The sequence below is a fragment of the Chiloscyllium plagiosum genome, chromosome 3 (assembly GCF_004010195.1).
Source record: "Chiloscyllium plagiosum isolate BGI_BamShark_2017 chromosome 3, ASM401019v2, whole genome shotgun sequence".
In the NCBI taxonomy this organism is placed as follows: Eukaryota; Metazoa; Chordata; class Chondrichthyes; order Orectolobiformes; family Hemiscylliidae; genus Chiloscyllium; species Chiloscyllium plagiosum.
Window position 1 is genome coordinate 98,182,457 of NC_057712.1, and position 23,638 is coordinate 98,206,094.

At 40.5% G+C, this 23,638-nt stretch overlaps 1 protein-coding gene across 3 annotated transcripts in view; it reads right to left on the bottom strand.

Annotated features, from left to right (window-relative positions):
- Positions 1–5,665: 5,665 nt before the first annotated feature.
- Positions 5,666–23,638, bottom strand: part of LOC122548371 (uncharacterized protein C6orf163 homolog) — a 35,918-nt gene continuing 17,945 nt past the window's right edge. The window contains exons 4-5 of one of the 3 annotated variants that reach the window (XM_043686934.1): positions 11,203–11,405; positions 5,666–6,269 (exon numbers count right to left, since the gene is read on the bottom strand). In XM_043686934.1, coding sequence (XP_043542869.1) covers positions 5,828–6,269; positions 11,203–11,405 — 645 coding nt within the window. In that variant the 3' untranslated portion in view covers positions 5,666–5,827. The remainder of the gene's footprint in view (positions 6,270–11,202; positions 11,406–23,638) is intronic. The other 2 variants (XM_043686935.1, XM_043686936.1) reach the window with 2 other exon arrangements.

Here is a 23,638-nt window from a genome sequence, read left to right on the forward strand (position 1 = left end):
GAATATCTTGCTAGGTTGGATATCTGAAAACCCTCCAGGCCTGCCGGGTTGGCGGAAGATTGTTATGGAGCATATTCCCTTGGATTTTCTCACAAGAATGGTACATCACAAAACTGAGATTTTTTAATAGGCATGGCAGCACTTTTTGTAATACCTGGACACAGATTTATCTGCCACACTAACACTGGGCTTTTATAAAGCCGTAACGATTGGATGTTATGAGTCCAATATCCAGGGAGGAGGAACTGTGAATGTATGAGCGTTTTGTTTGGCTGGGCTGAGTTATTACTAATTATTAGTTTGTTGTTGTTTATTATTTATTTATTTAGTTAAATAGCCAGTTTGGTTTTTTTTAATTCTATACTTTTTTATATATGTTTATACATTTGTACTTGAGGGTGGGTTGGGGTTTTTTTCTGTATTGTTTTGAATTGTATTGTTTTGTACTTGTAATATTAAAAAATCTATTTTTCCCATGAAAATATATTTTTTAAAAAGCCTAATTTCCCAACTCAGGGATGACAAAATGCCTACAAGTTTGGTCGCTTGCCAAATTGACCAATTGTCCCATCTTTTAAGGGATTGTCCCTTATCCTGACTGTCTTAGAGACACTTTTTGTCCCTTATTTCTAAGACAGCCTGTGGGAGACTGAACTTGAGAGTCTCCCCTTGTCTTTGCTTCTTCTTTAATGAGCACGTGCGCATCTCAGATATTGGGGCATTCTGAACACCAGAATATCCTTTGTCCTTCCTCTCCTTGTTTTGGTTTGATGGTCATCAGCATACCTCCTCCACCAACTCTTATCACTAACTCACTAACACACACTATTTCCTTCCTTACACTTTCACTTGAGTATCTCTATTCATCATTTCAGTTTTTTTTTTCCCCTCTAATGTTTGATTCGTACTTCGTCATAAATAACCACCAAGTGGGCAGCACAGTGGCTCAGTGGTTAGCACTGCTACCTCACAGCACTAGGGACCCAGGTTGATTCCAGCCTCGGACAACTGTCTGTGTGGAGTTTGCACATTCTCCCGTCTGTGTGGATTTCCTCCGATGTGCAGGTTAGGTGGACTGGTCATGCTAAATTGCGCCATAGTATCTAGTGTTGTGCAGGCTACGTGGATTAGGCATGGGAAATACAAAGTGACAGGGGTTGTATAGAGCTGTGGAATGATCTTCGGTGGGTCGGTGTGGACCTGGTGGGCAGAATGGCCATGCGTCCTCACTGTCGGGATTCTATGCACAGTAACGTCTGGTGATGCTATGTCAAACTGGTAACACAATTCACTTTAGAGTAAAAGTGAAATACTGCAAAAACTGAAAATCTGGAAGAAACACAATGCTGGAGAAACTCAGCAGGTCCTGTGGCACCTGTGGAGAGAGATACATGTTAATAGTTTGACTGTTCTTCAGAACATTAATTTAGTTGATGGTGCTTGAACTTGAGAGAATTGGGAGACCTGCATAAAAGAGAAGGGAGAAATATATATAATTCCAAACGGAAAATCTTTAATGAGAATCTTGACCCGGAAAACAAAAGTTGCTTTGGAGCCTTAGCTAGGAGAATGGTTGTGGCCTCAAAGAATGTGCCCATGACATATTAATATTCCCATGACAGTTCGAGCTAAAACAGACAGGAACTCATCTGATGGAACTGGAAGAGAGGAGTTCACATAAAGATTTTAGCTCCAGAGCAAAGGAGCCTTCAGGAAAAACCTGGTGAAGCAAATTGATAACTGCCACGTAAAAGAATATTTACTAGGAGCTGGAAATGTGTTGCTGGAAAAGCGCAGCAGGTCAGGCAGCATCCAGGGAACAGGAGAATCGACGTTTCGGGCATAAGCCCTTCTTCAGGAATATTTACTAGGAGCCTAACCTTAATAAAGGTAATCTTCAGTTTGGAAAAATGTTTACTATATTTTTAGTTGAAGCCTTGGAATTTGTTAGACTTTTATCAATTTAAAGGTTGGTTAGCGTAGCTGCCTGGATGGCTGGTACAAAGTGTACTGACAGTGCACATTCAATTCCTATATTGGCTGAGGTCACCATGAAAGCTTTACCTTCTTGACCTTACCTGAGATGTGGTGACCCTCAGGTTAAATGCACCACCGGTCGTCACTAGTGGACTATGATGACTCTCACATTTTCACCAAATAACAATGACATGGCTTACTGTTTTCCCTCTCTTAAATCATTGATTTGATTTTCAAGGTTACAGATATATATTACACTGCCTTGTTTTAATATCAGTTTACTGTGGCGTTGGCACGGTCAGGGTAAAGCTTCTTTTACAGTTATACACAGCACATTTACTTTACCCAAACTCTAAGTTTTATACTTTCATTTTTAATGCTTGCATGGAGGACAGAAATGAAAATCAGAACCCTCTGGATTTCAAGAAGACGAGAATCAGCTGCCTTATGTTACCCTCATGCAATCCTTGCTACCACAGTTTCTGTGTTTCATGGGCTGTGAAAATGAAAATCCACACAGTACAATATTACCAATTATTGTGAAATGTTTCTGATATGTTCCTGGTTGGAGAATGTCCTTCCTTTTGTGACTATGGTTATATTTCTTCCCTGCAGTTTATTAAAATGGTGAAAAGCCACACAATGGAAATGTTAACATTTCTCTCACCAAAGATCTCATCAGGCCTGTATGTTTCCAATAATTTCTGTTTTTATTAAGATGACAAGTTCTGTCATAAGTTGCACTTTTCAAACCTATAATACAATGTAAGAACTTAAGTATATCAAAATATAGGTTCCTCAATGGACACTTTTTGCATCTCTTGATAAGGAGTCTCAAGTCTTCAAAATTGTACGTTGACCTACAAAATCATAAGTTACAGGAGCCGAAGTAGGTCATTTGGCCATTGAGTTTGCTCCATCATTCAATCATGGCTGTATTTCTCAACTCCATTCTCCTACCTTCTCCCTTTGATCCCCTTACTAATCAAGAACCTATTTCAGTCTTAAATCCACTCAATGACTGCACAGTCTTCTGTGGCAATGAATTCCACAGATTAACCATCCTCTGGCTTAAGAAATTCCTCCTAATCTCAGTTCTAAAAGTTCATACCTTCACTCTGAACCTGTGCCCTCAGGTCCTAGTCTCTTCTACTAGTGGAAACACCTTCTCCACGTCCACTCTATCTGGATGTCTCATTATTCTGTAAGTTTAAATCAGATAACCCCTTATCGTTCCAAACTCTATTCAGTACAGACCCAGAGTCCTTAACCTCTCCTTATATGAAAGAGCCCTTTACCTCTGGAATTGTTCTTGTAAACCTTCTCTGGACTCCCTCCAATGTCAGCAATCCCTCCTTAGATACATGGCCCAAAATTGCTCACAATATTCCAAATGCAGTCTGATCAGAGCTTTATACAGTCTCAGCAGTATATTTCTGTTCTAGTGTGTCAGCCTTCCTGAAATTAATCCAAACATTGCATTTCTCTTCCTAACTGCCAATTGAACCTACATGTTAACCTCAGGATCCCTCAGTGCCTTTGTGCATCAGAATTCTTAAGTGTTTCCCCATTTAGAAAATAGCTCATGCCTATATTCTTCCTCTCAGATTGCAGAACCTCACACTTACCCACACCGTATTCCATCTACCATTAATTTGCCAAGTCTCCTTCTCTCCAAGTCCTTCTGCAGCCTCCCTGCTTCCACGATACTACCGACCCCTCCACCTTTGTGTCATCTGCAAATTTAGCAATAATGTCTTCAATTCCTTCATCAAAATCATTAATAGATAATCCTCTTTCCATGACAGTTCCTTACCCCTAACACCATGGACTCTCATCTTATTTAATATCCTTCCTATGTAGCACCTTGTCAAAGGTCTTCTGGAAATCCAAATACATCACACCCACGGGCTCTCCTTTGTGTAACTTGCTTGTTACCTCCTCAGACTTATCAGGCATAACCTTCCCTTAATGAAGCTGTGCTGACTCAGCCCTATTGAACCATGCATATCCAAGTGCTCCACCATCTCATCTTTAATGATGGATTCTAAAATCTTACCAACAACCAAGGTCAAGGTAGTCAGCCTATAGTGTCCTGTCAGCTGCCTCCCTTCCTTTTGAAATAGGGGTGTTACATTAGCCATTTTCTAGTTCTCTGGGATCCTCCCTGACTCCAGTGATTCCTAAAAGAATACCTGCTGGCAGGTGGGACTAGATTGGGTTGGGATATCTGGGCGGCATGGACGGGTTGGACCGCAGGGTCTGTTTCCATGCTGTACATCTCTATGACTCTATGACACCCATGCCTCTGAAATTTTGTCAGTGATCTCCTCCAGAACCATAGGGTGTAATCCATCCGGTCTGGATGATTTACCCATCTTTAGACCTTTCATCTTTCCCAGCACCTCTTTAGTGATGGCCAGTACACTCGCCTCTGCCCCCTGACTCTCTTGAAGTTCTGGTATGCAGCTATAACATAACTCTTCTTCAGTAAGTATATGGGAACTGGATTACCATTAGCAAATTCAATCACAAATTCAGGGTAGTTCAATAATTATGTCATGTGTGCATATTTGAGTTTCTTCTTTCTAAATCAATTGCCTCTTCACCAATCAGTGTCATCAATCATATACTTAGATTAGATTAGATTACTTACAGTGTGGAAACAGGCCCTTCGGCCCAACAAGTCCACACCAACCTGCCGAAGTGCACCCACCCAGACCCATTCCCCTACGTTTACCCCTGCACCTAACACTACGGGCAATTTAGCATGGCCAATTCACCTAACCTGCACATGTTTGGACTGTGGGAGGAAACCGGAGCACCCGGAGGAAACCCACGCAGACATGGGGAGAATGTGCAAACTCCACACAGACAGTCGCCTGAGGCAGGAATTGAACCCGGATCTCTGGCTCTGTGAGACAGCAGTGCTAACCACTGTGCCACTGTGCTGCCCCAAACTGTGCCACCATGCTGCCCCCACTGTGATTAAAAATGAGTTTACGTATTTTAAAATATCTTCAATGGTATTTGAGTATCTCTGGCAAAGTCGGCCTCTGTTGCCCATCTCCAATTGCTCTTGAACTTAATGGTTTTCTCAGGAATTTCAGGGGGTAGCTATGAGTCAATTATATTGGTGTAGGTCTGAAGTCATACGTAGGCTAGACGAGGTAAGGATAGCAGATTTACATCTCGAAAAGACATTAGTTGGTGAGATTGGTTGTTGTTTACAACAATTAACAGCTTCATGGCACCATTATTAAAAGTAGCTTTCAATTCTAGGTTTTATCAATTTGATTTAAACCCTGCTGCGTACTATGGTGGGATTAATTTCCTATTTTCAGGAGATTAGCCTGGCAGCTGGTTTACAGTTCAGTGAGATTGCCACAACAGCACCATCTCCTCTCATGCAATTTTAAACTAGTTCAGGTTTTGAAAGGTTGTTGATGTTCAGATGCCTTTCTTGTACCAGATCGGAGGATACTGGGCCATCTATTCTACGATTTAGTGAAATACAGAGGAACCTTGATTATCCAGCATTTGATTATCCGAATATCGGATTATCTGGCAAGTTCGCAAGGTCCCAATGCTCAGCTAAACCATGTTATCCAGCATTCGATTATCCAGAATTCAATTAACCAAACGAAAACTCCCTGCCCATGTCTTGCAGATAATTGAGGTTCCTCAGTAATGATTTTATATTTTATGATTGATAATATTTTTGTGATTGTAGTGATGTAGTGCATTATTAAGTACAACTGCAGGGCACTGACAGGTTTAGTATAAGTTATAATTACTGTATGATTTTGTTTCAATAAAAGTGGAAACACTCCCTGTTTTTTGTAAATCTTTATTCCGCTTGGGGCCTTTTTTGAACTTTTTGGGGTTTGCAAGTCGTAAGGGAATCTCTGCACATTTGTCGAGTTGGAAGCAAGAAGTCCGCCTGTCCAGGGGCTAAATCTGGGTAGGTAACATTAATGTAGTCCTGAAAAGCTGCCCTTGTGTTTCGTAGCTCTGTCTCTAGCTCCAATTCCAAGATAGTCATGGTTTCCACCTTATCATAAACGTCTTTGAGGTCAACCTCTTTCTCACATAACAATTTTTTCAACATATCTATTTCAGACTGATGTCTACTTTGGAGGATAAGGATGGGTTCCACAGCTTTTGCCTTTTCTTCATCACGGGCTTTAGCAACTGCAGCCATTATCTTCTCTTCATATTCTGCTTTTTGGATCTCCAAAGTTTCTTGTAGAATGGATTGACTTTGTGTTTCGGCATCAGCTTTTAGCTTTCTGATTAAAAATTTTAAAAAAGTAGTATCAGTACCTACCAGTGAAAATTAACACATTTGAAACTGTAATATAATTATGTGGTCTGGGTCTAGTGCTGAGTTCTGCATGTGAGCCCAGTCCAAATAATTGTCTCATTACTTTGTTGATCATTTGAGATCCACATGAATCTGGGGATTCATAATCAAATTATGTTATTTAGAACTGTAAATGCACATAGATAACTGCTCATAATTCAGCACAATCATTCAGCTTTACTCAGTGGAGTGACCAAGATGAATTTAGAAGTGTGGGAGCAAAATCGCACTGTTATTGTGAGTTTCAGGTTTATTATTTGTACAGACTCCAGCATTCTTCTGCTGCTGGGTATACTTGACGCCAAGCTTGGGAGAAAAACATTTGTGGGTTTGGGAACCTCTGGCCGAATGAGCAGAAACTGTAACCCTGTAACCATGTTGTTTTAAAATTTTAATTATGAGCTTTACTGCTATTACAAAATATAATTTTCCCAACTCACTTCATTCAAATATCAAACAGAATTTTCAAATGAAGGAAATGAAAAAAGGTATTGCTGAAAAAAGGCACATTTTGTTGAAGCTTTTTATTTTGCACTCTTCATTTTGAAATCACCTGATGAAGGAGCGTCACTCCGAAAGCTAGTGTGCTTCCAATTAAACCAGTTGGACTATAACCTGGTGTTGTGTGATTTTTAACTTCATTTTGAAAGAATACAAATTCAAGAGGAAACCAAAAATTTCTACTATGTGAGAAGAGAGTGCTGATTGGTTGGGAGGTGGACTCTGATTTGTATTTCCATGGAGAATACACCCGTTAATGCTGTGAGTTAACTGTTAGGCTTTGTTAAATTTTAAACCAGGTGGGTTGACTCTCATTAGTCAGGGCATTGCACAGAGAAATGAAGCTGAGAATGGCTGTCACCTATTTTGTTGACTTTAAGTGTGTGTGTACATATTCTTTCTGTCTGCAAAGTACATGGCTCCATACAATGTTGTATGTAGCTTCAAGTATATGCAAGTGTGCTTTACTACAAGGTGGTCTGACAATCCTAAATTGGCTATCAGTGATTATAATGCCTCACCCGTTCAGGATTATCCTGCAGATGTTGTCCAATTGCAGAATCATACCTAATGACACTGTGCTGTGAAGTTTGCAAATGCTGGTTGTTTGGTTATGATAAGTATCCAGCTTGTTGCCAAAGAGGCATGCTCTTTCTTATGATCTATTCGTCTTTGGGATGTCCTATTTATTGTTGCAATGTGAAACAACTTCCACCACCTGTTGCTCAATCCTTTTGACACCTTACTATTCCAGGGTAATCTGAGATAGACTGGGCACTTTTCAAGACTAAAAATGACCTCTTTAGGGCCTTGTATGAGTTTGCTCAACATACAGTGAAAAATTGTTTGATCAACATAGCTATTATTCAGCAGGATGGCTTTGAGGTCCCTACTTCCATTTGAGTTGCACAATGAACAAAGGCTTGGACCCTATTTATGACGTTTCCAATAAAGTCAATTTTGTAACCTATGGAACAGTAGGGATTCCAACCTATAGACTGACCAGTGAAGGTAGGCTTGTGCCAGACAGTAATAGAGAAATCCTTGATCAATGTTTCAACTAGAATATTGAGGAAAGGGAGTTTATTTACCTGCTCCATTTCAAATGTGAATTTGAGTGCAGGATGGAGCATATGAAGACATGTAAAGACATTTGTATGTGCAGTTGCAAGTTTAAATGTAGCAAGTACGTCATCTACATGTTGGAAATATGCAAGTGGTAGAAGATTAAGTGCACTTCAATCAAATAAATAGTTGTCATTGAATCCAACAAAGACACTTGTGAATGGTGGACTAGCAGGAATCCCATGGCACCATCATCTACTTGGGCGTAGATATTATCAGTGAAACTGAACTCAACAGTGTGAGTTGTTGAGTTCCTATTTCAAGGAGAACTGATTCACACAGTGGTGGTGAGTCTAGATCACCATGACATACTGCTGCAGTACAGACAGCTATGATTTCCTGGAGTCGTAAATTGGTGATTAGCCAGCAATGGCAAATGAGTAAATGAACCCCATGTAGAAATTGTCAAGCAAATCATGTATAGTCTTTGCAAATGTGAAGGAATCCTTTGCCATGTAAGTGGATAACCTGCTCAAAACTGGCTGTTTTTACCCAAGTATTTGGCCAATTCATGTTGCGCAGAACCAGTCATAGATAACATTGGGTGAAACTGACATCACTTTTGTGTGCCTTGGGGTATCCCATACATACACAGCCCCAACACTGCCAGACATCCAATCTGCATGTGAAAACTGGACAAGTCATTCAGAACACCACAACATGCGCATTATAGATCAGCTAGGTTAGCCTTCAGGATTTACTGTCTTCACTGTTTTCAGCAAATATCTCTTTCAGTTTGATGTGGAATGAAGGCACACCAAAGTTGAGATCATGCTTACAAATAAACCTCTCAATTTCACACAGTACATGGTGAGAGAGATTTATGTCATTTTAGTGGCATTGTTAATTATGTTGCCAAACCGTTCCTCATAGGTGAGTTTGTAATGCAAGTACATTTTAAACCATTACTGTTTATGGTAGAGTCATCTATTGAAGCAATGCAGTGGCATAGTTACATCACATCGAAAAGCAAATGAAATGTGTGCATTTCAGACCAAGTGCAATGAAGCGCACAACGTAAGTAAGTAACCTATTGCTAATCTCTTCAATCTCATCTCAGAAATGGCCATTTAGTTGTGAGACTGTGTCTCACTTTTGGAAATATAGCCTTGTTCAAGATATTCAATAAAAAGTGAAAACTGCATGGTATTATGAAAAGCCAAGGGGCTTCTCATCCATTCACCTAGTATTGATGTTTACAAATAGGAGCAGGGACAGAGAAAAACAAGCCATTCAGTTCAAGCAGTCTGGGCTAGTGCTTGTGCTGCACATGAGACTCCTCTCAATCCCACCTCACCTATCTTATTCACGCATTCTTCTAACCTTCTGTCCCTTGCGTATTTATCTAGCTTCTCCCTAAATACAGCCATATTTCCCTCTTTAAACATTCCATGGGATGGAAAGTTCCACATCATAACTATGCTCTAGATGAAAAGATTTGTCCTGAATCTCCAAATACATTACTCCTACATTTGAGAGTCCTGGAAACATCTTCAGCTCCTCTACCTAATCACAATCCTTCCGAAAGTTCATCATCTGTCAATTGCCCTTCAGCCTTCTCTGTCTGAGACAGAAAAAACCCCACTATTGAATCTTTCCTGATAGATATGATCTCTCGGTTCTGTACATTTCTTGTGAACTTTTATAAATTTAAATGTACATAGTTTTCAACACATCACATATGAAATTACTTTACATTTATAATACATCTAGATCAATGGCTCACAAATTGGGATCTGTGGGTATTTGCCAGAATGTGCAGACCCCTGTTGCAAGTTTCATCTGAAGTATTCTGAAGTTTGCAATTAGAGACAATTTCAATGGCACTCAATGAAATTTTATTGAGACCAGAAGGAGGGACAGAAATCACAGATCCCGACGCTCCAGTGGGTATAGGCCCTTGGTCCTGGTCCTGGCTCTGACCTGTACGCAGCAGCTTTGCTTCCTTAACCACAGACAGTGGAAATGTGCCTCAAACCCAGGGCTCCCTACCCACATGCACCAGCTCTACTCTGGATACATGCTAAAGGGCCGTGCCCCAAACATTGCAGCACCGCCCCCCTCACCAAACCCAAGTACAGTTGACCCCCTCAATCCTATCTTGGGTAATGGGCCCTTATGTAACCCCTGGTCCTGAGCCATAATTAACCCACAGAAGCCTAGAAAATAGAAGCAGGAGTAGGCCATGTAGTCCTTCAAGTCTGTTCTGCTAATCAATATGATTGTGGCTGATCATCCAGCTCAGTACCCTGTTCTTACTTTCTCTCAGTACACATTCAATGTTTTGGCCTCAGCTGCTTTCTGTAGTAGAGAATTCCACAGGCTCACCACGCTCTAGGTGAAGAAATTTCTCCTCATCTCAGTCCAAAATGAACTACCCCATATCATTCACAGTGACCCTCGGTTCTGGACTCCCCAGTTATGGGGAACATGCATTTATTTGGTCATTAGGTGAATTGGCCATGCTAAACTGCCCCTAGTGTTAGATGCATTAGTCAGAGGGAAATGGGTCTGGGGCGTACTCTTCGGAGGGTCGGTGTGGACTGGTTGGGCTGAAGGGCCTGTTTCCACACTGTAGGAAATCTAATCTAAAACTCCTGCTAGAATTGTACAGGTTTTTGTGAGAACGCAAGTAATAACTTTCCCCACCAACCGCCATCAAAAGACATTAGGTAAACATTCCAGTGGGACAAAGAAAATATGGCAATGTATCAATAATAGTGTTGCTTACTTGGACCACTATATGTCTTGCTCCATGGGACTGATTATTGTTCTCCATTAATTCTTGTCATTGGCAAGACCAGCATTCATTGCCCATCCCTATTTTCCCCTGAACTGAGTGGTTAAATGGATTTTTATAACAATCAGTGCTAATTTCACAGCCATCAATGTTCTGATAAGTTTTCAATACCAGATTTATTATTTGAACTTGACATCCACTAGTTGCTGAGCTGCAATTAACAAGGATGTCCCAAGAGATTAGAATGTGCTTTTATATTTCTAGTTTACAACTACATCACTGTCTCTCTCAAAATGAATGAAGGCTACCAGAATGATTCCTAACACAGTGGACCATACTTACCAAGATTTTACCAGTAAGGAAATGGTGCATCACTTCACAATTATGGGAAACACAGGGTCTTGTCAGCTGCACAGTTATTCCAAATGCTGAAAAGGTATCTGCAGCTATTATTGCATAGATCTGACACATATAGTGAGATCCAAGAACTTACATTACCACTTGATCAAGAGCCTGGGATGCGAGTTGCTTTTCTTTTTCTGTGGCAGCAGCTATAGCCTTTTCTTTTTCAATTTCATTCTTGTGAAGCATCTGCTGGATTTCGTGCGCTAAGCGTTGTTTTCCAACTTCATGTTCCTTCATCACCATCTGCTCTTGTTGCCATTGCATCTTAACCTCTGTTTTTCGTATTGCTCTCTATTAAACCAGAGTGATTGTCAAACAACATTGTAAAGAGATTACGTTCTCCATAGCTCGGAAATCATGTGTCAAACTGAAAAAATGTTTTAAAAAACTTATCTTACACCATGATTTGAAAGAAAATTCCTATCATTAGATCTTATAGGCCTCAGAGATATGTCTGTTGTGATATATTTTCATCCAGTGGGCTTTGTTTACTTAACTTCCAATATTATGTAACTTTATACTTTAGTGTAAGTCAGCCCAGCAAAGAACAATACTGGTTATGATTCCACTGTTTACATTTTTGGTAGGCTGCTGATATTGTCTGCAACTTCACATATGATGTCTCTCCTCTTGGTAATATACCCAGAACTACATCACATCTCCCCAATAAAACCCAGAGTAAAGTCAAGAATCACATCACAGAAAGAATTGTTGGAATACTTCGCATCGCATACTCCATTAGAAACACACTAGGAAGCTGAAACGTTATAGTACCTTCCTACCTTTCTAGTTTAAAAGCAAAACTACCGTGTGGTGCCTCATGGTGTATGAATCATACTTGGCATTTCTTCTCACAGTGAATTCCTAAGTTCATTATGTTGACTTTAACAGTTGCATAAAAAAGATAAAGAAAAAAATATGATAAATAAATTATTTCTGAGTATGAAGCATCTGTGATGTTGTATAAGATAATGGTTCTGACGATGTCACACCATCTTTGGGTGGAGGAACTCTTAGTCTTAGATGATTTCCAATGAAACCCATGTGACATGCCTGGCTCCTGATAGTTGTAATTATGCCTGGCTTGTTAATGTTAAGAGTACCTACTGCTAGTGCACAATAAATTATACCTTGTTATAGAAGAAAATGTATCTTTTTAAGACTCTCTGGTGGTTTATGTTCTACCACTGATTTGTGGGAGCAGTTGGGAGCTCTGGCAGTAAACTTAGACATCATTGAGGGCAATGGGGATGAACATCATAGTAATTGTGATTAAAAAAAGAGTAGAAAGAAAGTAAAGGAGGGAGGTGGTTTTTCAAAATGAATTTCACCAGCATTGTAACTCCATGAGTCATGGGTAAAATAAATGGAGCAGGGGTCAGAGAAGTAACTTACACCAAGGTCCCATCATATTTCTAATTTGTTTGCTTCTTGAAGGTTGGCACGGTGGCTCAGTGGTTAGCACTGCTGCCTCACAATGCCAGGGACCCAGGTTCGTTTCCAGCCTTTGTGTGGAGTTTGCACATTCTCCCCGTGTCTGTGTGGGTTACCTCCCAATTCCAAAGATGTGCAGGTCAGGTGAATTGGCCATTCTAAACTGCCTGTAATGTTAGGTGCATTAGTCAGAGGGAAATGGATTTGGGTGGGTTACTCCTCAGAGGGTTGGTGTGGACTTGTTGGACTGAAGGGCCTGTTTCCACACTGTAGGGAATCTAATCTAATCTAATCTAATTACTTGAAAAGTGGCCCAGTTTATTTATGAGAGAAAGTGAGGGCTGCAGATGCTGGAGATCAGAGCTGAAAATGTGTTGCTGGAAAAGCGCAGCAGGTCAGGCAGCCTCCAAGGAACAGGAGAATCGACGTTTCAGGCATAACCACCAGAGAGTCTTAAAAAGATACATTTTCTTCTATAACAAGGTATAATTTCTTGTCCACTAGCAGTAGGTACTCTTAACATTAACAAGCCAGGCATAATTACAACTATCAGGAGCCAGACATGGTCCCAAAGATGGTGTGACATCATCAGAACCATTATCTTATACAACACCCCAGATGCTTCATACTCTGAAATAATTTATTTATCATATTTTTTTCTTTATCTTTTTTATGCAACTGTTAAAGTCCTGAAGAAGGGCTTATGCCCGAAACATCGATTCTCCTGTTCCTTGGATGCTGCCTGACCTGCTGCGCTTTTCCAGCAACACATTTTCAGCCCAGTTTATTTATGGCAACAAAAAGATAAATTTGAACAACTTGAAGAAAGAATCTAACAGAAGAAGAAAATTGGAAGAAGTTTGAAGTATTTTACATGATCTAGACACCCAGAATTTAAATTTTGGTAGAAAGAGTTATTTTGGCACAATATTAGAAGTTAATTTTAAACATCGTCGAAGGGATCATAGATTGTGTGATAGGCCTTAAAATTTAGGAAAATGCCCATTTCACCCAGGAAGCAACAGGCAAACATCCAGCTGGGCTGCAAGAGGTTGGAAAATGCTACAGAAGAAGAAACTACCATTTTGCTCATTAAAGAAAAGACAGGAAAGCCTCCAGCAAGCAATACAGAAACACACTATTGCTATTTAGCAGAACGTGAACCTTGAGAGGTAACACAATACAGGAATGCTCGCTCACAGAATTTAAAGCTTTCTTGTAACAAATATCATAGAGTACTGCAGTAGAACATTGTTTAAAAGTCCACATGCAGAGTTTAAAAGTCTAAAGAAACTTTAATAAAGATTTTAAAAGGCATTGATATAATGCAAGAATGCAAGCTTGAAGAGAACTGATTAGTATTGAGGTGGCACAGACTTAAAAGAGTTTAAAACAAACAAGAATAAATACAAATGTTATAAAGAAATGCAAGGAGAAATAATACTTTTAAAATTATGTAATGTGAGAGATGGGCCAAACAGGACACAGGATTGGACATTGTAGAGAAAACAACTTTTAAACTGCAGAATTTCTTCAAAATTAAATACTAAGATTGAATTTTAAATAATAACTATTTTATTACCCTCAGTAAATCATATAGCAAATGACTACCAAATAAATCACCAAAATATCAATAAAGATAGAGATCTTTTTTATGAAGTGTTAAAAGCTTTTGAAAATCACTATAATCCAATAATAAGTCTATAAAAGGGCAAAATTTTACATTTAGATTGAGCTTCAAGGGGAATCCATAAAAGTTCTTGCATTAATAACCTCTATGATGTTATGTCACAGGGATAGCAAGGCAGACCAAATCAGACTCACTAACACAGTAAAATTAAAACATTGATGATACTCAAAATTGCTCAATTGTTCCTCACTAGACTTTATAAATAATCTACCTTGGGCACCAAGGTAATAATTAAACCAAAATTATCAATGTATTATTAATAGTGTAACTTTAGTAGAACACAAATGAACTACAAGGTAATGGAATTAATATCTATGATCTAAGTTCAATCCTCTTTGATCACCAACTCCCACTCACATGCCAATAGATGTATACAGTTCAAGACAAATTTTGAACAAATAAAAGATGTGAGTTGCCAGTTTGATAACCACTTCAATGACGAATACCAAGCCTTTATGTAAGATTGTATCCTGCTTAAATCCTGAAGTCACTGATCAATGCAAACAGCTTTCACAAACGTCCAGAGACTTTCTTTCTTACAGACCAGGATTCTTTTCCCAGGACGTTCAACAAGCCAATAACTCTTTATTTTTAACCATTCTCTGTGGTTGGTTGGCCAGCACTGGCTCTCCTTTGATTAATCAATTCAACATCTAACCAGCTACCAGTTCTTGAACAATAATGACATTTCGGTGCCAATTCCTCATCTATAGTGTTTTTAGTGCTGTACTTAACCTGCATTATCTTTCCATGCCAGTTTCCAAAAGCAAACAACAGTCTTTTGTTCTCTCTGCATTTTAAAAACAAGCTGCTGATCACAATTCAAAGTTCAGTTCTCAACTGCAACTCACAGTTCAAACCAATAATGAGAAATATAACAGAAAAGTAATATGGTCTCAACAATAGATCAGAAGAAAAATACGACCATGAAATCAAAATTCATAAGAGAATATTGTTGTTCGAATTATTAATGAGTCTTTGTTAGATTCCTTACAGCCCAAGCAAGATTTACCTTTGGAGAAAGCTATTCAAAGTGCAGAAAGTGGAAATTCGAACAATACTCAGGAAGAGTCCTGAGAGGAGAAAAACAGCCCTGTTTCAGAAGAGCCACAGAACCCATTCGTTTTTTTGTAGTATGGACGTAGTAAAGAGGCACATGATAAGCTACACAAAAAGTAACTGCAGATACTAAGAGTTAGTGTCAGTAGTGTGGAAAAGGAAAGCCTCACAGACATGGGGAATGCACAGCCATGGTGAAAGAATGCTACATCTGCAAGATGGTAGGTCACTTGCAGAAGATATGCAGACTGGTCTCCTTCCTATCGGAAAGATGTTGTCGAACTTGAAAGGGTTCAGAAAAGATTTACAAGGATGTTGCCAGGGTTGGAGGATTTGACATGGATAGGATAAATAGACAAAGTCTTTTCCCTGGGGTTGGGGAGTCCAGAACTAGAGGGCATAGGTTTAGGGTGAGAGGGAAAAAATATAAAAGAGACCTAAGGGGCAACTTTTCACGCAGAGGGTGGTGCATGTATGGAATGAGCTGCCAGAGGGTGTGGTGGAGGCTGGTACAATTGCAACATTTAAAAGGCATTTGGATGGGTATATGAATTGGAAGGGTTTGGAGGGATATGGGCGAGTGCTGGCAGGTGGGACTAGATTGGGTTGGGATAGGATGGACCGAAGGGTCTGTTTCCATGCTGTACATCTCTATGACTCTATAATTAAAAAAAAAAAATGCTCACATTAATAAGGGGTTAATGTGGTCAGCCCCATTAGAAAAGATACTCACATTAGACAATATGTGTCCATTAGAAAAAAAATGACATTTGCAATTCTAGGGAAATTACAGGTGGGACTAGATTGGGTTGGGATAGGATGGACCGAAGGGTCTGTTTCCATGCTGTACATCTCTATGACTCTATAATTAAAAAAAAACAAATGCTCACATTAATAAGGGGTTAATGTGGTCAGCCCTATTAGAAAAGATACTCACATTAGACAATATGTGTCCATTAGAAAAACAATGACATTTGCAATTCTAGGGAAATTAGTGCTTCAAGCAAAATTATTGATGCAACTGACTCAAGTTTCACAGAACTTGTTAATGTTAATGAACATGAATTTAATTTTAAGCTTGATACATAAGTATTACCATCCTGTTGGATCAGATACCATATGAAGAAAACAGCAGTTACAGCCTACAAGAATGAAACTGCATGATCCAGGCAGAATAATTCTGAACATTACAAGTACACTATGAATAAGGTACAAGAGTCGAAAGTAGGTGTGTGGTTCATAATCAGCACTCCTCAGTTTGAGCCTGTATGCATGTCTTAGCGGTCAAGGACATTTGGTCTAGGATCTTCGGGGGGAAGTCTTCCAAGTTGGACTTCAGGATCCGCAATAACGGAGTCACTAAGCAGAGCCTGATAGCCAAGTTACCGACGAGGACAGCCTCAACTGGGATCTTAGGTTCATGTCACACTACATGTGACCCCACCACACACACACACTCACACACAAGGACATGTACACACACATACACTCACACTCTCTCACACAAATACACTCACACACTCACACAGACCGTCTCATACACTTACTTTCTCTCACACACACTCTCACTCACACACACACGGCCTTTCACATGCACACATTCCATCACTCTCGCACAGACGCTCTCTCAAGCACGTGCACACACATTCTCACATGATGGTAGTAGAAAATGAGGACTGCAGATGCTGGAGATCAGAGACTCTCACTCACACACACGGCCTTTCACATGCACACATTCCATCACTCTCGCACAGATGCTCTCTCAAGCACGTGCACACACATTCTCACATGATGGTAGTAGAAAATGAGGACTGCAGATGCTGGAGATCAGAGTCGAGAATGTGGTGTTGGAAAAGCACAGCAAGTCAGGCAGCATCCGAGGAGCAGGAGAATTGACGTTTCGAGCATAAGCCCTTCATCAGGAAGGGCATGATTCCTGATGAAGGGCTTATGCCCGACACGTCAATTCTCCTGCTCTTCAAATGCTGACCTACTGTGCTTTTCCAGCACCACACTCTCGACTCTCACGTGCATACACGTCCTCTCTCTCTCTCTCACACACACACTTTCCCTCACCCGCTCTCCCTCACTCTCACACACATACATGCACACACACACACACAATCTGTGGGGTGAATTTGCATTTGCTGATTACTCTCACGTGCATACACGTCCTCTCTCTCTCTCTCACACACACACTTTCCCTCACCCGCTCTCCCTCACTCCCACACACATACATGCACACACACACACACACAATCTGTGGGGTGAATTTGCATTTGCTGATTTGTATTTGCAGATACACTTTTGTTCAAAAAGCACACAATCTGTCAGCACTCAATCACTTTGACATTTTATAATTTCCTACTTTGTAAATAAAACCAGTCTGACTCCAGATGGGACACAGACAGACTCTAACCTCACATGCATTGTCTGAGCTGACATGTCACTTTTTTAATATACTGATAAAACCTTAAGCTATCTCGGGGCAGTGACTTGAAAGAAATTCTGGTATTTACATAATCAATTGAAACCTGCATCCCCATTCTAAGTGATTAAAGACTAAACAACCATCTAGGTTTGTCTAATACATCACATCAGTTGTATGACAATATGATCTTTTACTTATAAATCCTGCGTCGTATGTATCCTGCCCCACTAGCTACCTGATGAAGGAACAGTGCTCTGAAAGCTTGTACTTTCAAATAAACCTGTTGGACTATAACCTGGTGTCGTGTGATTTTTGACTTTGTCCACCCCAGTCCAACACCAGTACCTCCACATCACGTCTTAGCCTCAACGTTGTTGAGATAGCAGAAGGACTTGACTAGTTTCCTGAGGACAAGTAGTTCCAAAATAAACCATTGTCAACAAACCGGTCAAGAAACAACAAGTAGAGATTTCACTGGGCCTTCCTAGACTTATGGCTAAACCTGAGAATCTATTGAGGTTACTGGCATAAGAACATTTTTTCATATTGGTAACAGGAGAAAAAAGTTATAGGTTTTATATGGAATGGATGAACTGCTTTCCATTTTTAGCATTCCTGGAAAACACTTCATTCCATTGTTTCTCAAAGCAAACTTTTCATGACAGAGGTGGTGCTGACATGATCAGCAATCTTCCAATAACGTGACTGAGGAAGTGAAAATCTGTTTCTGCAGGAAGGCATTCACAGGGCAATTGAAAGCGTCTGACCTACTCAACAAGGTGGAGTACAGAACTTATAAACTTAAACACTGACGTAAACATTTGTGTTGTCTGAAGATCAAAGATACTGCAAGAAAGAGAGACTACCTCTTCAAAACATAAAGGCAATTGCCTGGTCCAGAAATCCAGGATACTGCAAGGAAGAAAGTATGTGTTTAAACAGAGAAGCCATATTCCATGATGACATTCAGCAAATTAAAGTCCTCCAGATGATGTTATGGGACAAGTATTTGTGTTAGCTGGGATGACCTCATCTGAAAAGCAATTTCAGGAGATTTAAGGTTCTCTAAATAATACAATGGATAAGCTACCGAGTTTAATAGAACAAATATCCTCCACAAAAGAAAGTCAAGAGACAGAGGATCCAACAATGGAGGAATGATTTACAGTGAATCAAAATCAAACACTGCAGCCCTCAAGCTGAAGGCGCACTAATCGTCCAACTCAGAAAGAAATGCATTCTGCAAACTCCAGAAGTCAGGGAAGCAGAGGAGAGTGGGTAATGGCAAATAGTAAAATTGTTAGTCACATAAATATATACATGGAGGAAATATATTGACCAGTAACTGAACTAGACTATTCATATGAATAAGGTAGTTACAAACGCAGATGAGAAGCTAGGAATCATTTCCATGGGCAACTAGGGATGAGCAATAACTGATAACCTAGCCAGTGATGCTCACGTACCATGCATGATCAAAACACTAGTGCAGCGGGTTTACTCACCTCCTGACTCTCCAAACCCTGCCCGCCAGTACAAGCCACAAGACAGGAGTAGATTGGAATACTCCCCATGTGCCTGAATGAATGCAGTTTGAACAACATTCAAGTTTGGCACCATCCACAACAAAACAAAATTAGGAAAATATGATCCAATCGAATGAGTAAGAACCACGGGATTTGATTACTTGCTTTCTTTCTTTTCCTTTTGATTCGTAGTTCTTTGCACCCTGATGCATTATCTTCACAGGGTTTTTTTTTCTACCAACAGGGGAATTACAGAGAAAAATGAGTGGAAGACAGCCAGTTGCCATTGAAACTTTCTGCTACCATACAACAGAGAGACAGACAGACAGACAAATGTTTTGATGCTTTTTCTTGCTTTCCTTTTTCAGTCTAGAGGTTTTTCTGCTGCACTGGCCTCACCCAAATCATAGTCATAGAGTCATAGAGCTGTACAGCACAGAAACAGACCCTTCAGTCTAACTTGTCCATGCCGAACAGATATCCTAAATTTATCTAATCCCATTTGCCAGCACTTGGCCTATATCCTTTTAATCCTTCCCATTCACGTACCCATTCAAATGTCTTTTAACTGTAGTAACTGTACTAGCCTCCACCACTTCCTCTGGCAGTTCTTTCCATACATGCACCACCTTCTGTGTGAGCAAGTTGCCCCTTAAATCCCTTTTACATCTTTCCCCTCCCACCTTAAACCTATGTCCACTATATTTAGACTCCCCCGGTCTGGGGAAAATACCTTAACTATTCACCCTTTCCATGCCCATGATTTTATAAACCTCTATAATGTCACCCCTCAGCCTCCAACACTCCAAGGAAAACAGCCCCAGCCTATTTAGCTTCTCCTTATAGCTCAAATCTTCCAAACCTGGCAACATCCTTGTAAATCTTATGTGAAACCTTTCAAGTTTTGCAACATCTTTCCTATGGCTTGAAAACCAGAACTGAACACAGTATTCCAAAGGTGGTTTGACCTATGTCCTATACAGCTGCAACATGACTTCCTAACTCCTACACTGAATGCACTGAGCAATAAAGGTAAGTGTAGCAAATGCCTTCTTCACTAAACTATGTACCTGCCACTCCACTTTCAAGGAACTATGAACCTGCACTCCCAAGTCTCTTTGTTCAGTAACACTCCCCAGGATCTTGCCATTAGGTTATAAGTCCTGCCCTGATTTACCTTTCCAAAATGTACCATCTCACATTTATCTAGATTAAACCTGATCAGTCACTCTTTGGGCCATCTGATCAAGGTTATGTTGTACCCTGAGTTAACTTTCTTTGCTGTATACCGACGGCACCAATTTTGATGTAGTCTGTAACTTACTAACCATACCTTCTATATTTACACCCAAATCATTTATATAGATGACAAAAGGCTGTGGACCCAGCACTGATCCTTGCAGCACATCGCTGGTCACAGACCTCCAGTCTAAAAAGCAACTCCCCACTCCCTCTCTCTGTCTCCTATCTTCCAGCTAGTTATATTTGCAAATATCTAGTTCTGGCTATAATCCACATGATCTAACCTTGCTAAGCAGTCTACCACGCAGAATCTTGTCAATTGTCCATATAGACAACATCCACTGCACTACCTTCGTCAATCCTTCTTGTCACTTCCACAGAAAACTTAATCAAGTTAGTGAGACATGATTTCTCATGCGCAAAACCATGTTGACTATCTCAAATCAGTCTTTACCTTTCCAACTACATGTAAATCCTGGTTATGTGGTCAGGAGCAATCAAGATATTGCTGTCAAACAATTATTCCTCTTATGCATTAACTCTGTGGTGTCTACTTTTGTTCTCACTGTTTTGGGGGAATGCAACATTGCATACAATGTGCTCCACTAAACATTTTAAAAACTGCAGCGATCTCTTCACACAGTCTCCTTGTTTTAAAGCAGTATCTTCCTTTTTGTAGACCCCAGTTCAAAAAAAAGGAAATAAAAAGATGAGGTCCTCATACATCAAATGGTACGTTGTTATGTAAGGAAAATCCTCTTCTTAATAAGAGTCTCTAACAGTCTAATTAGTGGATACTGATAATTAGACAGGCTCTTACATGCAATGTAGAAAGGTGGATTGGTGGCAGAAAATTTCCCAAAGACCTGCAGCCAATGGTTAATAAAAACAAATAGAAATCTGTGGCAGAAGAACAGTGGAGTAAATGTTAACTATATTTCTCTCTCTACAGTTGCTGCCAGAACTGCCGAATTTCACCAACACTTTCTCATTTTCTTTTAGATTTTAAATATCTGCAATACTTCACTTTTATTTTATCTACCAGTGGTTGGTAACTAGAATCCAAACAATGCGTAGGAGCTCCTGAATAGGTTGGACTGAGATTAGTGATTGTTTATGATCTTCAACAGTACAACAGGGCAATTGGAAAATTGTTTCAATATTCAGTATAGCTATGGAAGTAAAGCAGACTGAGCTAAACATGAACAGAAGGTAAATCCTTTGCCAGGAAGCATGTTTATGGAAGCACACTTCCAACCATTGTAATAGACAAAGGATGTAATTGCAACTGAGTAATGTCAAGTCAAATGATAAGATTCACTGCTGTGCACACTTGCTTAGAACTCATATAATATTGCAGTTCTCGAAATTATACTGCTCTTTGAAACTCACTGGACAGAACTGTAGCAGATAATGGGCTGAATCTCACATTATTTTGATTAAGTGCTTGTTGTGCCAGGTTTTTCGAAGAGTCTTTCACTGTGCAGGTTTTCTCACCATCCCTGACCAAATCTACCTTCCCAACTACATACTCTCTACCCCTACGGAAACCCTCACATCCGATTCCAGCTCGATCTTACCATGATCCATTCCCAGAACAACTTTCCACTGCTGGGAATATCCCAGATTTAACCTGCATCCCTTGCACTGTCTTTAAAAGTCCGTTGTGTACCCAGACAGGCGGTATCAGTCTGATCCTTGACACTTGTTCTGGACTTTCACAGATGGGGGTAATCGGTGCCCTGTTTTCTGGGAAGGGATCTGGAGGTCCTGCTGGATGGGGTTGCGAAGAGAGGGTGCACATCCTTATTCTCCAGACCAGCAGTGATGCCATGAAACCAGACCATGCCAACCTGGTCTGATGCCACCCATATTCCAGCAGTTTGATGTAGGCAGATGGACAGTGGGCTTCTCCATTCTGCCAATGTAAGTGCCATCACTTCTCTCTATTACCTCTATCTCTGTTACTGTATCCAGCTCCCACCAACGCTCATGCTCTACCGTGCTTACGTTTGACTGAAACATCTTACTTTGCCTGCTCCACGCCCCAACCCCCAAAAGCACCAACCATGCATGCCCTCTGCACTGCCTAATCACTCTTTGTGCACCTCCCCACCTGCATTTAAGTGCCACCCAATTTCATTTCCCCTGATACCCATCCCTCTCTCTCATTCTAGGAGGAAAACCCACACTAGGGGCATTTGGCTCCTGACCCCTTATGAAAAGAGTTTCCTGACTCTAACTGCCTTGAATTGCTGACTGACCATTGGTCTTGGAGAAATAATATAGGCCTGGCATCTCTGGCTAATGGACAAAATACAAAAAGGAATATAACACAAGGGAGAAAGCTGTAAGCATCTGGGTAGTCGCAGTGTGAATGAACACCGTGAGAGAGAGCAAAGAGCCTGGCGATGCAGCCTGTCCAGGCCTTGTGGTGGATGTGTGTCCCTGAGAGCACAATGTCCTTGCTGTAGTGTTACAATGAGAGTTGCTAGTGCAGCCTGAGATGTAGCATTGAAGTGCAGAAGCATCCTGTAGCTAGATTGGAGAAGTGCCATGAGGATTTTTAGAGGGTGGCACACATCGGATGTCAATGTCCATGGGGCATGTGGACGGTGCCCATGAAGCATGTGTGGAGAGATTGGAGGCTGGAATCCAACATGGATGAATAGGCAGAGGCTATTTTTCCTGGAGCATCGGAGGCTGAGGCATGACCATATAGAGGTTTATAAAATCATGAGGCGTATGGATAGGGTAAATAGACAAAGTCTTTTCCCCAGGGTGTGGGAGTCCAAACTAGAGGGCATAGGTGTAAGGCGAGAGGGGAAAGATTTAAAAGGGACCTAAGGGGCAACGTTTTCACATAGAGAGTGGTGCATGTATGGAATGAGCTGCCAGGGGAAGTGGTGGAGGATGGTACAATTAAAAGGCATCTGGATTGGTACATGAATAGGAAGGATTTAGAGGGATATGGGCCAAGTGCTAGCAAATGGGACTAGATTAGAATGGGATATCTGGTTGGCATGGATAAGTTGGACTAAAATGTCTGTACATCTCTATGATTCTATGGATGTCCTTCAGAGCAAGCAGTGAGCTGCAGTCACCAGGTACCTGCCCCGATTTCCACATTGAGTTTTCTTGA